The 16,332-nt window shown below is 39.7% G+C and overlaps 1 protein-coding gene across 2 annotated transcripts in view; it reads right to left on the reverse strand.

Annotated features, from left to right (window-relative positions):
- SEC62 (SEC62 homolog, preprotein translocation factor) overlaps positions 1-16,332 on the reverse strand; it is a 31,577-nt gene that overhangs the window by 14,273 nt on the left and 972 nt on the right. Inside the window, exons 1-4 of one of the 2 annotated variants that reach the window (XM_035133143.2) lie at positions 10,647-15,544; positions 6,531-6,639; positions 5,252-5,357; positions 4,041-4,257 (exon numbers count right to left, since the gene is read on the reverse strand). In XM_035133143.2, coding sequence (XP_034989034.1) covers positions 4,041-4,257; positions 5,252-5,357; positions 6,531-6,639; positions 10,647-10,727 — 513 coding nt within the window. In that variant the 5' untranslated portion in view covers positions 10,728-15,544. Of the gene's footprint in view, positions 1-4,040; positions 4,258-5,251; positions 5,358-6,530; positions 6,640-10,646; positions 15,545-16,332 lie in introns of those variants that run through there. The other variant, XM_035133144.2, reaches the window with a different exon arrangement.

Raw genomic sequence — 16,332 nt, forward strand, 5'->3', positions numbered from 1 at the left:
CCTGCTTCATTTTGAACTCCAAGGCCAAACTTGCCAGTTGTTCCTTTTATCTCTTGATTCCCTACTTTAGCATTCCAGTCCCCTGGACAAATTTAATATACAGTAATAATAATAATAATAATGCTTTTTACCAGCTGCAATGCTGTCTAGAGAAAGCATCAGCTACACACACAACATTCAGGCTACACTACTGTAATATCAACTATATAGGGCTGCCTCTGAAGACAGTCCAGAAACTTCAGCTAGTGAAAAATTCAACCACCAGAATACTTGACAGGGTGTGGGGTGGGGTAGGCAATATGACCACACCACACAAACTTTGCATCAGTTGCATTGGTCAGCCATTCGTTTCCAGGCTCAATTTAATGTGCTGCCATTAACATTTAAAGCAGGCATAGGCAACCTTGGCTCTCCAGATGTTTTGGAACTACAACTCCCATGATCCCTAGCTAACAGGACCAGTGGTCAGGGATCATGGGAGTTGTAGTTCCAAAACATCTGGAGAGCCAAGGTTGTCTATGCCTGATTTAAAGCCTCAAAAGGGTTGGGACCAGATTATTTGACAAACTACCCAAACTCACAGGAAGCTGATCAGGCCCTAAAATCAACCTTAGAGGACCTGTTCTTGCCATTGAAGACAATCAGATTAGTCAGGAACAGGAATGATCCTACATCTGTGAAATGTCCTGCCCAAAAGTCTGCTTTGGGCCCCTTTTGTATTGCCTTTAAATGGCTCCTAAAAGTGTCTTTATCCTGTCAACTTTTCTATTGATTTTCCCGTGACACTCCTACCCCAGATATGATTTTATCTGTTGCTAGTTTATTATACTATTTGTCAGTTGGTTTTTTGAACATTTTTATTGTAAGGGGCTGCATAATGATTTGCCCTAAAAGGTGGGGGGGGGGTTTAAATAAAATGATGAAAATTAGGTGAATGGGTAATTATTGTACAGTCATACCTCCGTTTACGACCACAATTGGTTCTGGGGAGCTGGTCGCTCCCCGAGTTCATTGCTCCCCGAGGCACGCTTCTGCGAGTGCGTGAAGCGCTGATAGAGCGCTTCTGCGCACGCACACGCTGCGCAGATCACTTCTGCGCATCTGAGCGCCGCGGGACCAGGATGTAAACCAGGCATCCCCAAACTGCGGCCCTCCAGATGTTTTGACCTACAACTCCCATGATCCCTAGCTAACAGGACCAGTGGTCGGGGAAGATGGGAATTGTAGTCCAAAACATCTGGTGGGCCGAAGTTTGGGGATGCCTGATGTAAACACTTCCGGGTCCGCGGTGGTCGGAAACCGAAGCGGTCGCAAACGGAGGCAGTCGGAAACCGAGGTTTGACTGTACAGTAATTCTGGTTACTGGGCCAAACATTACTCAAGCAGAAGGTTGTTTGATTTCCCGTACCCTCCTCCTTACTGTGCCCCAAAAATGATTCTTTGTAAAATCAGAGAACACTCAAAACAGGGTTCACCCGGGATTGTTGTGCTGGGAGGAGAGACATGGCCAAAAGACAGAGGGAGCTCACAGAAGTGCAACTGCTTTTGCCCAATATCTTATGATTTCCCCATCTGTAACCTTCCATATAACATCCTAATACTGAGGGTTCCCTGTCCACAGGAGTAGCTTTTCCAGGACACAGAAAACAGCAGTGAGGAGAAAGGGTATAAGAAAGCTAGGCAATGCAAAAGGTCTTTTACTCATGAAAATTTGGAGGCAGCTTGTTGTTCTAATACAAGACAAATGGAGTCCAGTTCTCTAAACATATCTGTCATTTGGTATACCTCACTGGCTCAAATATAGGTTGTGAGAGTCATAACTTGTTACTTGCCAGATTTTAGTTGAATGGTATGAATCCTAAGATATGTTCTCTGAAAGACATTCACAGAATGACCTTCTCCTCTCCTCTCCTCTCCCTTCCCCACCTTGCACCCCCTAAAAGCTTCTCTGGAGAGTTGGTGGGCCCTTCTAAACAATGTAGTTTGTGGTGTCTGGGGGTCTTCTGAGGGAAGGGGGAAATCACCCATAATCCGTTTTAGATCCTAGAATAAGTTAACAAAGTTCATGGAAGGAAACCATTTCCAGTAGGATAGCCATGATAGTTGGTTGCAGCAAAAACAACAAAGACTTGAGGCACTACATCTGCTCTGACCCATCACATAGACTCACAATTTAAGGATTTACACCAGGCATTTCTCAGATTACAATAAAAATCCAATGGAGTGAAAGAGCAAATCAGCAAGGTCAGACCATTACCCAGAAATAATCAACTACAGGACAGATGAGGAAGAGAAAGCAACAGACCACCATTTATAGCCACCTACAGCTCCCAGATATAGCCACTCAAGCATGAATAATCTACAGCCCATCCTGGACAATATTGCTTCCTTCTCACAAGTCTTGGGTAGTAGGCCTGTTCTTGCTTACACACAACACCCATAACAACTACTCGCCAACAAGAGCTCACATAACAGAACACAAAAACAGGAACCAGGCCCTGCAACAAACCGAGATGCCAATTCTTTTCCCATACCTTCTCTGGCAACAGCATTACAGGACCTAAAATAACATCAATAGTTCATTCACCTGCTCATCTTCCAATGCAATATGTCATCTGCCAGCAATGCCCTTCTGCATTCTACATAGGACAAACAGGCCCATCCCTACACAAAAGAATCAATGAATACATATCTGACATAAGAAATTGCAATATTTATAGACCAGTAGGAGAATGCTTCAATCCACTAGGGCACTTTGCTAGTGATCTTAAAGTAGCCAAACTTGGAACAAAGGAATTTCCAAAGGAGGCCACAGCATGAAACAGCTACATTACAATTCACATGATCCTCCAGACAGCTTGGAGGGGTTTTTCTGCATATGGCAGGATGGACAACTTTCCTTCCTTCCACAAACCTCTTTAGCTGACTTATATTGAGATTCATGCCATCAATTTTAGTAGCTGAATTTTTTCCCAGCATTCTCAGTTGCTACAGCACATTGTATTTGGTGGTGGGGTGGTTGGAATGGGCAACTGTGGGGGTGGGGAGAGAACAGAGGGAGGACTAGATGAAATGTAGTGTCATGGAAAAGGGCATGGCTGACACCTGAACAGGAAAACTCCAGGACGGGAATATGTGTTTCAAACAAATTGTAAACTCAGTTATTTTTTGCATCCTTCCTGGGTATATTGTATTTCTAAATAAGAGACCTTGTATTTTTAATGAAACTGATATTCATCCATGGTTAAATTCACCCCAAGGATTTCAGTTTTCCTTAAACTTAAATCTGGGAACAATACTAAAAGAGGTAGTTATCAAAAAAGTAACTTTTTTAGAGCTTGAAACTGTTTACAGTATGCATATGGTACAATCTTAAGCACACATATTAGTATTTATTCTTGAAATTTTAATATTGAACCTAATGATAAAAAAGAGCGAAGGAAATTATGTCTAACCATGTCTACTGCCTCTTCCCAAATTAGAGTGCTCCGATAGATACACATTTATTCATACACAAATTGGGATGAAGATTACTGTACACTGCAGAAAATACTTCTCACATATCTATTTCAGAAATAAGTAATAGAAAGGGTCACTGAAACCTACTGAACACCTTTTGAGAATCCCGAAAAATTCACAGAACTATCTCTGTAATACTAGTCTCATTAAATGTTTTATTAAGCATGTCTATTAATATGACAGCAAAAATGCTAAAACTCTCTTGAGTGTGTACCTTGCACTATGTATTCTTTAATTTCTTTTAGCTTTTTTCACTTCTTCCTGTAAAAACAAGTCCATACTGTTAATGTCCTCCACTGAACATGTACAGTTTTTCTCATCAGGAACTATATTACACAGACCCTAAGTATTATGAGAAAAGCTATGGTAAGTAAAGAAATCCAAACTAGAAGTCTTTAACATTAATCTTTAACATTAGTTCGTTGAAGTTTTTAATTTTCTCTCACTCTGAATGGAATGCTATTTAATCCACTGTTTATATTATGGTTTCATCTCAGCTGGACTTGGGGATTCGCACTGACCTTTTTGCCTTCTTCTTTCTCACCATCCTTCTTCTTTTCCTTCTCTTTCTCCTTCTTAGCTTTTTCTTCTTTTCCGCCATCTTTTTTGCTCTTTTTCTCATCTTCTTTTCCACTTTCAGTCTTTCCTTTCTCTTTTTCCTTTTCTTTCTTTGCATCCTTGTCTGGCTTCATCTTCATCACTTTTAGAGCTCGGTGGAAAAACTGTTTCTTTAAAAGTCTTAGAAGAAAAATTCAGTTCATGCTTAATTTGGGAATCCACTGCTAAAGCGGAGTCATATGGTAAAGTAAACTCAATCTACTACTCAATCAAATAAGCAATCCATTCTACAACTATGACCAAACAAACTCTCCAGTCTACATCACATTTGGCAAGTTATTAAGAAAGATGGGGGGGATCTCTTAAATAAAAAATGTTTTTTTTAAAAAAAAGTCATTAGAACAGTGCCAGAGCTTGATTACTCCTTGAAATTTTTGTAAGCTGCCCAGGAAATAGGACTGAAGAGCAATATAAAAATACTTGCCATACATAAAATAATTTTCTTATAAGCACAGATTTTACATAAAATATCAATCTTCCCTATCGGTTGCCATTTCACACTGGATATATGCACATGTTACTAGTTAAAAAACAGTGACAAATGGTAGATGAGAGTAAAAATTAGACCACTATTTCTAACACATTTTGACAATATACCCTAACTCTCAGTTACGCCCAAGGGAACTCTTCATAAAATACTGATAATAAAAACCAGTGAACTTTAACATTTATAGGCAGTTTCTTCTATTTCTACAAAGCATAAAAATAAAATCTGCCAAGGTAATAAGGTCTTGTCGCTGAGATTTTGGAGTTCTGCAACTACAGTCACAAAGTAATTTTCAACTGAATGTTGTAATTCAACTAGAATAATCCTAGCTGCGTAGGCTGTTGGGATATGGGTAAAGCAGAGACCAAAGACACATAGCTGCCAAGTTTTCCCTTTTCTCGCGAGGAAGCCTATTCAGCATAAGGGAAAATCCCTTTAAAAAAGGGATAACTTGGCAGCTATGCAAAGACAACTATGAGGATCTATGGTTCCATGACTAGTCCCGATATAAAAAGATTTACTGATTACCTGACATAACACAATGAAAATACATTTTAATTCATTCTGTAAGATTATATTTAGGAGTATTCATAGTGTTTACAACAACATTAAAACAACCAGGCCTACCTGTTGCAATAATCAACTACAGACTCTCGAGTGGTAAACAGGGCTTCTTCTCCTTTCTTGGCTTTTGCCCACTTAGAATCCAGAAGGCAATCCACAGCTTTGGAGGCTGAAAAGAAAAACACACAAGAATGCTACACTGGAAAAATGTGACCAATCCTAAAGAAAATGGAAATTTTGGAACAGTAATAATTTTGTTCCTCATTTGATGACCTGTCTGTCTAAAAAGCTCACCCACAGTAGAACCCAACAATTTTTGAGTCCAAAGAAAACCTAGGAAATGACTAAGGAAATGACTGACTAAGACATTTTCACTTTTACTTTTTTCTGGCTTCAGCCTGAATAAACCTTGTACACATAAATCCAATGTCTGGAAGTATCTGAAACCATTTAGGTTTGTCCAAATTTCTGTATTCTTGAAGGAATGGGAAGCTAAGGGCCTTTTATATGAACCACACACACTGTTATGTCTACTCAAAAGTAAGTTGCACTGAGTTCAGTGGAGCTTACTCCCAGGTAACTGAGCAAGAAGTGCAGTCCAAAGCTTCCATCTGCTGCAAGTGATTATGAAGATAAACTGCTTAGTGGATTATGTAGGCCAAGGACACTTTGGCAGAAAGCAGAGTGCCTCCTCCATATCTTTTTTCTTTTTCTAAGATGAAAATGAATTGTTTTACAGACTTGCAGCAGTTCCATATTCAGGGTCCTACACAGTGCAGCAGTTCCATAGAAGTACAGCTAGGATATACCGGTAAATTGTAGTATTAGATACAAGTTGTCACAGTTAATGAGATGGCATCAATGGTTAGTATGGGAGAAGGCAAAACTATCTTGTCTGTCATCACTGCTGTTGTCATAAGAGGACACCAACCATCAGCAATCCATTTTCCAATGGATTATTATGACTAATACCATAGGAATATTATATGTGCTACCATCGCCATCACTCACTCAGGCTTTCAAATCTGAATAAAAATAATAAAATAAAATCTGAATAAAAAATAAACACAGTCTGAACCAGAAACTTCTACACTCTGCAGAAGATAAAGATTCTACTCCTACCCTGGAATTCACTGAGGTAAAGTACAGACCATAAAATGCTATTAATTTTTTAAAAAATTAATAATAATTGGGGGGGGGGAATCAGGCTGTGATTAGTTTTAATCAGATTCTCATCCCCACTTATCTCCCAGGTAAAAGCAAGAATAAAAACATTTTCCTCCAAGTGCTACAAATATTGACAATCAGGTTGCCACATGATTTGGGTAATATTTAACCTTACCAATGAAGTAATCTACTCTGTGACCCATCATATTGGTAGACTTGGTTGGACAGTTGAAACGCAGGTATTTAGCAACAGCCTTTTCCTCTTTGAATGGCTCACCCACCTCCTTTAAGAGAAAACAGAGCAAATGCAAATTTAAAGCAGAAAGCTACAATATTTTCATATGTACAGTCATATCTCGGGTTACAGCTGCTTCAGGTTGTGTCTTTTCGGGTTGTGCTCCGCGCTGAACCCAGAAGTAACGGAACGGGTTACTTCCGGGTTTCGGCGCACGCGCAGCTCTAAATCATGCTTTGCGCATGTGCAGAAGCGCTGAATCGCAGCGCGTGGTTGCGAATGTGCCTCCCGCACATTGTGAACGCTGTGGGTTGCGAATGTGCCTCCTGCACGGATCACGTTCGCAACCTGAGCGTCTGCTGTACTGAAATTTTACAAAGCTCAACTCACTTTCATAGCATGTGAAACATAATGCCTCAGATAGTTACATGGTAATATTTTGTAAATACCTCATTATCAACAAAGACTCTTGTGAAATCTTAAAGGTAAAGGGACCCCTGACTGTTAGGTCCAGTCGTGACCGACTCTGGGGTTGCGGCGCTCATCTCGCGTTATTGGCCGAGGGAGCCGGCGTACAGCTTCCAGGTCATGTGGCCAGCATGACTAAGCCGCTTCTGGCAAACCAGAGCAGCACACGGAAATGCCATTTACCTTCCCGCTGTAGCGGTCCCTATTTATCTACTTGCACTTTGAGGTGCTTTCGAACTGCTAGGTTGGCAGGAGCTGGGACCGAGCAACGGGAGCTCACCCCGTCATGGGGATTCAAACCGCTGACCTTCTGATCAGCAAGTCCTAGGCTCAGTGGTTTAACCCACAGCGCCACCCACGCGAAATCTTAAAGACTAACAAATATAGAAAATATAGGAAATTTACCTCCCAAGACCAAATTATTGTTGCCTTGTAGTTTAGAAGTTAAGAATGGGTGCCCACATCAATTGTTAGTGGGATACTATTCTAGATTATTGGCCTCTATCAGCAGGTCAGCACGCTAACACATAACAGAAGCAACCACAAGGTGGGAACAGAGCTGGCAGAATATTTGAACACACTAAGATTTATTTTTTGACAGAATTTATGTACCAAAGTGTCCAAATGAAGCTGGTTGATTGTATTTAGAAACGTCAAAGACTGGGAAAATGTTCCGACAGTTTTCTAATTTGGTGGCTTTGGAGAAGTGGAGAGAAATGTGATTCTGTCATCCCTAAATGTGTTCCCCTTGAGACACAGGTTGCGTTGTGGTCTAAACCACTGAGTCTCTTGGGCTTGCTGATCGGAAGCTCAGCGGTGTGAATCCACATGACAGGGTGAGCTCCCGTTGCTCTGCTCCAGCTTCTGACAACCTAGCAGTTCAAAAGCACACCAGTGCAAGTTGATAGGCACCGCTGCGGCAGGAAGGTAAATGGTGTTTCCATGCACTCTGGCTTCCGTCACGGTGTTCCATTGCTCCAGAAACGTTTTAGTCATGCTGGCCACATGACCCCGAAAGCTATCTGTGGACAAATGCCAGCTCTCTCGGCCTGAACCGAGATGAGGGTCCACCCCATAGTTGCCTTTGACTGGACTTAAATGTCCAGGGGTCCTTTACCTTTACCATTACCTTTTATACTTCCCCTTAATGACAAAGTACATAGTCTGGAAATGATTGTGGACCCTTCGGTATTGAGGGCTTCCCAGGTGGTAGCATTAATAACAGGAGGCCATTTTACCAGCTTAAGACAGGTGAGCATATTGAGGCCACTGCTGTCATATAATACCCATTGCAATGTGTTCTATGCAGGGCTAATTTGGAAAACAGTTCAGAAGCTGCAGGTGGTTTGCAGTTTACCTGACAGGGACACGTTGTAAAAAGCATGTCACTCCTGTCATTGCTCAACTTTACTGGCTGCATTTTTGCTTCAGGCATGCTGGTGATTGTTTTTAAGGCCTTAATCTGTCTAGGTTAGGTCCTGCATCTTTTTAGGGGCATTTCCTGCCCTGTTTCTCCATGTTTGCAGGGAAAGCTCCGTGTCCCCTCCATTTAGGGAACCAAAACTTTGAAGGTCCAGAGCTTGATATTCTCTGTGGGGGAACAGAACATGAACCCCCATTTGGTCCCTATAATGTTGGTCTTTTAGTAGTAAATGAAAACCCCAGCTCTTACAAAATGCTTCTGGTGTCAGCTATTTGGGTGTTTTAATTGCAGTTGCTTTTAGTCTGGTTATAAATTCTTTATTTTGCTGCACTGGAAACTCTGCCAGATGGGCAGGGTATAAATAATAAATAATTACTATTATTATGATTTCTATTAACTGCTTCATTACTCCAGATGGGCGTTTTATTTAAATTATTTTATTTGATGATTGTAGCTTTAAATCGGTTTCATACTCTGCTTTGGTGTGTGATCTTTTGGAAGTAATCCAAGCCTATAAATGGCTAATAAATAAATAAAAACAAAAAGGGCTATAGCTAAATGTCTTCTCTGTCAAAAAGTTGTGATTAGGGATTCTTAAAACTAACAAGATTTTAAAACAATGTATTTAGCTCTGTTTTCTACCTTTTAATGTTTCACTTACAACAAAGCAGCAAAGTAGTAAGAAAGAATGGGAAGAACGTGCAAGCTGGTTAAAACACATACACACTTGCTAAATAATATAAAAAAGTTATAGTACTGGACAGTCCCTGTTTGGTTGAACAAACTATTAAAATGAAGCAACACCCACGCTGAAGCCATAGAACATTCTCCACCTGCTACAAGACAGAAAAATCATGTTGAGCCTGTGAAGCAAGTTTATTGATGACACAGCTGTTGCTTCCCTTTTTGCAAACAGGTTGGAGTGTCCAAAAACAGTCCTGCAAAAACTATAGAATGTTAAGAGAGATAAATTCTGGAAATTTTTGCTAATCAAACTAATGGGTAAGAGGGGGGGAAGTGTTAGCATAGCTGCCAAGTTTTCCCTTTTCTCACGAGGAAGCCTATTCAGCATAAGGGAATTTCCCTTAAAAAAGGGATAACTTGGCAGCTATGAGTGTTAGTTTACAAATTGCTTAATGTAATTTATGGATCTATGGAACCCCCTTAAAAAGATATGACACACAAATTCTTCCAAACAATTGGAATAAAACTTGGGAATCATTAACCTCAAAATCTGTTTCCAGTTTTCTTGGGGGAAATGCCTTAAAAACATTACACAGATGGTAATAGCACTCCTTTGCAAATGTAAAAAATATTTCTTTCTAGATCACCTAATTTGTTGGAAGGGTTGCAATAAACTTGGTACTTATTATCATTCATGGTGGGAATGTTAGTTGGTAATATTTTTGGAATGTAATTTTGACAGAAATGACAATTATTACTAAAAAAACACTATTGCTTTTTGTCCAAAATTAATGTCACTGAATATTTTTGATGATACCAATGTAACTATATTGTCAAAAGAATTGATCTTATACAGTATATTATCTTTGTATGTAACTATATTGTTGTATGTAACTATATTTGTATGTAACTATATTGTCAAAAGAATTGATCTTATACAGTATATTATCTTTGGCAGCATGAATAGTAACTGCAACTCAATGGAAAACATTCAATAATCTTAAACTGGACACTTCATACCAATCATTCTGGAATACAGTTTAATAGGAAAAAATAATGCAGAAGTTGAGATTTCGACAAGGGCTACAACCTTCAGACACTTTTAATATGATTTGGCATTCCTTTGTGACATATACAGCGGAACCTTCATTTTCAAGACAACCCTTGTCACAAGCCTGACAAATCTGGTACTATACTTGATAAGCTGATGAAGTTCATGGTCTTTACTTGGGTTTTGTTATTTTAACTTATTCTACATGCCTACATTATAGTTTTTTCATATTTTAGTTTTTATCTGTTATAATTGTTTTCTCTGTTTTATATAATTATGAAATGAAATAATAAAAACCTAATAATAATAATAATAATAATAACAACAACAACAATAATAAATATTCTTAAAATAATGTCTATTGGATAGAACTATATATGAATAGCTGCAAAAAGCCAATCCCTCCCCATAATATTACTAAAACCAGCACCTCATTTCCACATAGATCAGAAGGAAGCTGCGGGCAGAATGGGGCCGTGTCCTCTGGACTCTCATCTTCATATCCCCACATGAAATCTTTGTGCAGAAATGAACCAGTGGAGCAAAGTATGTCCAGATGAAAACCTAACTACTACACTGAGCAAAGAAGGCACGTTTGCTCTGAAGTCGTAGCAAAGACAACAGCAGCTGCTGCTAGAAGTTACTGGGAGCCTATTCTTTTCCCTATGCAAGTCACTGCGGGTAAGGAAGTAATGTTATGCAAATATGGAAACAATGTCATCATATCTTAAATTCTTACACGTTCACCTTGGTATGTTAAAATCTCTTTTTGCAAGAGGGCTGTTTAGCAATGGTGCAATATGATAGGCTAACTAAAACAATAGTCGTTTCTGTAATGTGCTGTCTCAGACACTTAATTACACTTGCTTGGAAAATACTGTTTGTACATCAAAGGTAGGCAACTTGTTGTGCACAGAGGCTCACATTAGAAAAATACAATTAACAGCTTTTTCAGCATATTCTAAGTTCATGTAATTAACATGATAGACTACTAACTACCTACTTAGAGAGCCAGTGCAGTGCAGTAATTAGAGTGTCCAACTAGGACCTACAAGACCAGAGTTCAAAGGGGGCGGGCTGAAGCTCACTTAAGCATGAAACTCACTGGGTGTTGTGCCAGTCACTAACGTATCTCTCAGCCCAGCCTAACTCACAGGGTTGTTGTGGGAGAAATGAGAAGGTGGAGAACCATGTACAGCACCTTGAGCTCCTTAGAGGAAAAGGCAGGATATAAATGCAATGACTAAGCAAACAAATAAATAATAGGGAGCCTTTTTTCTTTTTTTCTGCTTTAGGACTAACTGTATTTCTTTTCTGAATGCAAAATATTTTTATAAATGGTCTCTGTGTCCAAAGGCACTGCAGACAATACACAATATTAAAAATCTACATTCTAAAAACAAAACAAAACAAAGAAAGAAATGGGTGAGATTCCCTGGATTTCGTTTGGAATAGGTTCTAGTTAACAAGTTTAAGCTTGAACTGGTTTGGATCATGCCCAGGGTAGATCACCACTGCTCATCTGAACATATAACCATATGTAATTATATTTCATCTCTTGCATTACTCACTAAAGCCCATATGCAAGCAATCTATTAGAGATTCCTAGGGTCCAATCAAAAACCTATAAAGAATCAACAGAACACAATGACTGTCCTATACTGTATATATATTTCTATATATATTCCATCACAAAGTTGGCTACCATACCACTGCACTAACAATACAGATCAGGGGTCAGCAACCTTTTTCAGCCGTGGGCCAGTCCACCGTTCCTCAGACCATGTGGTGGGCCAAACTATATTTTGAAAAAATATTTTAACGAATTCCTATGCCCCACAAATAACCCAGAGATGTATTTTAAATAAAAGCACACATGCTACTCATGTAAAAACACCAGGCAGGCCCCACAAATAACCCAGAGATGCATTTTAAATAAAAGGACACATTCTACTTATGTAAAAACACGCTGATTCCTGGACTGTCCGCGGGCTGGACTGAGAAGGCGATTGGACTAGTTCATCTCACAGAAACTGCATAGAAGGCTGCCTGCACATTTTGCTCCACAAATTATTTTTAGGAAGTCTAGACACCTTTTTTTTAAAAATGAAAACTCAGCAACTGGAGGGGGGTCCAGTACATCAGTACAGTGGTACCTCGGGTTACGTATGCTTCAGGTTACATACGCTTCGGGTTACGTACCATTTTAACCCGGAAGTAAGTAAACCTGGAAGTGAACGAAGCCCGGACATCCGCGGGGACTGCGGAGGCCTCTGCAATCGGCTTCTGGCTGCGGAGGCTCTCGGAGGCCTCGCAGCTGCCCGGAACACAGCCCGGACATTGGCAGGGCCTGCGGAGGCCTCTGCAATCGGTCTCTGGCTGTGGAGGCAGTGAGTGGCCGGGAGACACCAAGTCCTAGGAGGGGGAAACAGCCAGACAAGATGGATCCGTTTAGCCAGCTGGAGAAGCTGAGACAGATAGGAGAGGTACTCTGGCAACCAAGTCCTTCTTCATGCCATGCACAGTTAACCTATGGAACTCCCTTCCACAGGAGGCAGTGATGGCCACCAACTGACTATCATCAGTGCATGTAAGAAAAAAAATCAATTTTAATTTTTATCATCTAAAATACTGTCTTATTTATTTTATAGTACAGTACATTGATTATTGCCTTCATTTTATGGATCAATGTTCTCGGTAGACAGTAAAATTCATGTTAAATTGCTGTTTTAGGGGGTATTTTTCAACATCTGGAAAGGATCAATCCACTTTCCACTACTTTCAATGGGAAAGTTCGCTTCAGGTTAAGAACGGACTTCCAGAACCAATTAAGTACTTAACCTGAGGTACTACTCTGTGCCTGCCTCTCAGCAGCACTGCATATAACTGATTTTGCTTGAATTGCAAAGTGGCTAGTCAGCAGACCACTACACTTACCACTTGCACACGAATAGCAGTGCTTATGTTAAGCAGCTGAATGTAGGTGATGGTTACAGGGGACATGGTCAACTGCACCAAGGGCACCTGATCACATCTCTAAAATGGAATGCAAGGATCGGAAGAAAAGCATGTTCATAGCTGCCAAGTTTTCCCTTTTCTCGCGAGGAAGCCTATTCAGCATAAGGGAAAATCCCTTTTAAAAAGGGATAACTTGGCAGCTATGGCATGTAGCTCCCTTCCTTGCCCAAGCAACCACTGCCTACTTTTCCAGGTGACAAGATTTTGGTTCTTTCAGGCTAATAAGCATGTGATAACTGCGGAAGTGTTGTGAATTTGAGGCAGAGATCATGTTGCCTTGGCTTCTCCAGTCTCTTATCAACAGAAAATAGCTACCCACTACCAGTGTTGCCTTTGTTTGCCACAGCTGTTTTTACAGTTTTTTCAAAGAAACTTGAAGCAAAGGTCAGTTTAATATAGTTACCCATGCAAGAAGCTGGCAAGCACAGTCTGTTCTTAAGATCTTTTTTGTACCAACTTCCCCACTTGTGAGATGAACTGCCCTCCAAGAACCAAATTAACTTAAATGACTTGAGATTTGAGTCAATCATGTTTGTAAATCATATATCCGGTTCTTTCAAGACAGAAATGAAAATGTCTGAAGTTTAAATCTTAACTGAAGATGCTCAATATATATGACTAATTCTTGATGGGATGGATTTTTCTTCTGTAGTATGTCAATTAATGGCAGTCCGGCCACAAATGTGATACAGAGGAAAACTTCAGTTTTCATTAGCCAAAGACCATCAGAAGTGTATTACGACACCAGTTTTAGGTATACAAATAATTATACTAATACAGAGATCTGTATTTGTTTTACTTCTATGATTTCAATACATCTCTCAGTCACTGTCCCTCTGGTGCCACTGCTCCAGATGTAGCTATTAAGAATTTATGATAGTATCATTCATCAGCCTGCTATTCATGATGACACCAAACAAAATATTATATATCAAACCTTGAACAGAGCTACGTGACAATCAGGGGTGTACAAAACTGAAATACTTTGAAAAGTGACAAAAGTGGCATAATCAGGTGCAAAACTAGGTAGGCTTTATTTCACCAGGTCAAAGACCTGGTTTGGCACCCCTCATGTGTACTGTATTTGTGTACACACACGCACAAATAGGCTGGGAGCCTCAATGGCGCTCCCCTGGGGGGGGGACCCAGCTAGCCCCCCCCAATAGCTGTGGCAGTGGGCATAATTCAAGAAATAGTGCTATTCTTGAAGAGAAATAATTGCTGTTACTATTTGATATAAACTTCTTTGAACTAGTTTTTCCTCATTAAATAAATTTAAAACCATCCAGCACCCAAACAAAATATATTTAGCAAGAGATGGCTGCACAATGTATTGCACACTAAACTAGCATATTACTAATAAAGCATATGTTAAGTATCCAAAGCTGTCAGTAAATGCTTTGCATGAGATCAACGTCCTGGCAATCAAAGACGCAACATACTCATACTGTGACACTAAAGCAAAGGTCCATAAACATTTGCAAGAGATTATTCCGGCTTTATCTAGGAACAGTTTGTGAAATGTTATCTCTGCTGGCATGTAAAAACAACAAACAGTATTTTAAAGAATCTTTTCAAATACTGAAGAGCTCCTATAATCTAGACAATATACAATATCTTTTTTAGTGTTAATTGTGAGTAACTCAGCCTTCAAACTGTCCTACTGTTTAAACCTTCTTTAGACTATATATTAATGGGGGAGGTGTTGAGAGAAGCCTCACATTTTGGAGGCAGTGAGGGGGAGGGAATCTCAGAATTTTTTAAAAAAAAACAGGAGGAAGAGAGGTATATACGGTAGTGTGTCTCTGCAGCTCATTCACAATCTTTATGGTTTGGTGAATACTGTAGTTTTACCGAAGCCTCAATGAGACAGGATGGTAGCTGTCAAGTTGGCCATGAATATTTTAGAATACATTTCTCAAATATTTGTTGGCATAATTATTACAATCACATAAACAATATGCTTAGGCTGCACAAAATTATAACTGCTAATAATATCATATTCTTGTTTTTGCCAAGAGTTGTTAACTGTAAAAACAATGGTCCATCTAGTGTTAATATTCTTTATAGACTTTGCATATTCTTACCCTGCACGCAACGTAAGTTAAACTTTTTTCAATATTGTCAATATATAGGCCTTCCCACATTTGAACAAGTTTTGGAAGATACTGAATTAAATAACCTTAACAAACAGCACAGCTTCATTGACACAGATATTTTTAAGATATATTTGTTCACTACAGAGCACATATGTGACATACCTAACATATGCCATCTATTGCAGATACGGTTGCCAGATAGTAGACAGGACTTCTGTGCCTTTAATTGCCCTGCTCTCTTTTGAGCCTGGAAACCTTAAAGAGAAACCAGCAGACCCTTTGCTTGGAAATTAAAGAAAGGGTCTGCTGGTTTCTCTTTAAGGTTTCCAGACTCAAAAGAGAGCAGGGCAATTAAAGGCACAGAAGTCCTGTCCACTATTGAGTCTGGCAACCCTAATTGAAGAAGACTTTATAGCATAGCTTTGAAGTGAGAAAAACTTCCCTTCCCTTGCTCTCATAATGAGACTACCAAAAATAATTACTGCAGTTGACTGCAGAAAAAGTGACTCATTCATATGCTGTCGCTACATCTGGAACATCCAAGAAGAAACACTCTTCTAGGTATGTGTGAGGATGCCTGTGAACCTAAGGGCATCACAGAAGATGATAATGAATACAGGTTGTGTAAATGAGCGAGCGTGCTAGAATTAGCAAGATTGAGCAGAAGTGAAAAACTGATACTGTATTATAATGCAAAAGGGTGGCATCCACTAGCATGCAACAAGCAAACTCCACATGATGCAGAGGTGATTAAACAGCATTAAGTATAGTGCTCACCAAATAGGAAATTCTCACAGTTACAGGTTGTATGTGTGATAACCATGCATGCTAAGTCTGTATTTTAGATGTATGTGAAGTAGATAGCCTACTATGCTGGTGTAAAGAGAAGACAGTTTATTGGGGAATTCCCTCAGGGTTTCACAGGTACATTTGGCAATGAAGCGGGTTTGGGTTTGGGGGGGGGATTCCATGCGACAACATGGTGCAATAAGGTGTAGG

The sequence above is a fragment of the Zootoca vivipara genome, chromosome 5 (assembly GCF_963506605.1).
Source record: "Zootoca vivipara chromosome 5, rZooViv1.1, whole genome shotgun sequence".
NCBI lineage: Eukaryota > Metazoa > Chordata > Lepidosauria > Squamata > Lacertidae > Zootoca > Zootoca vivipara.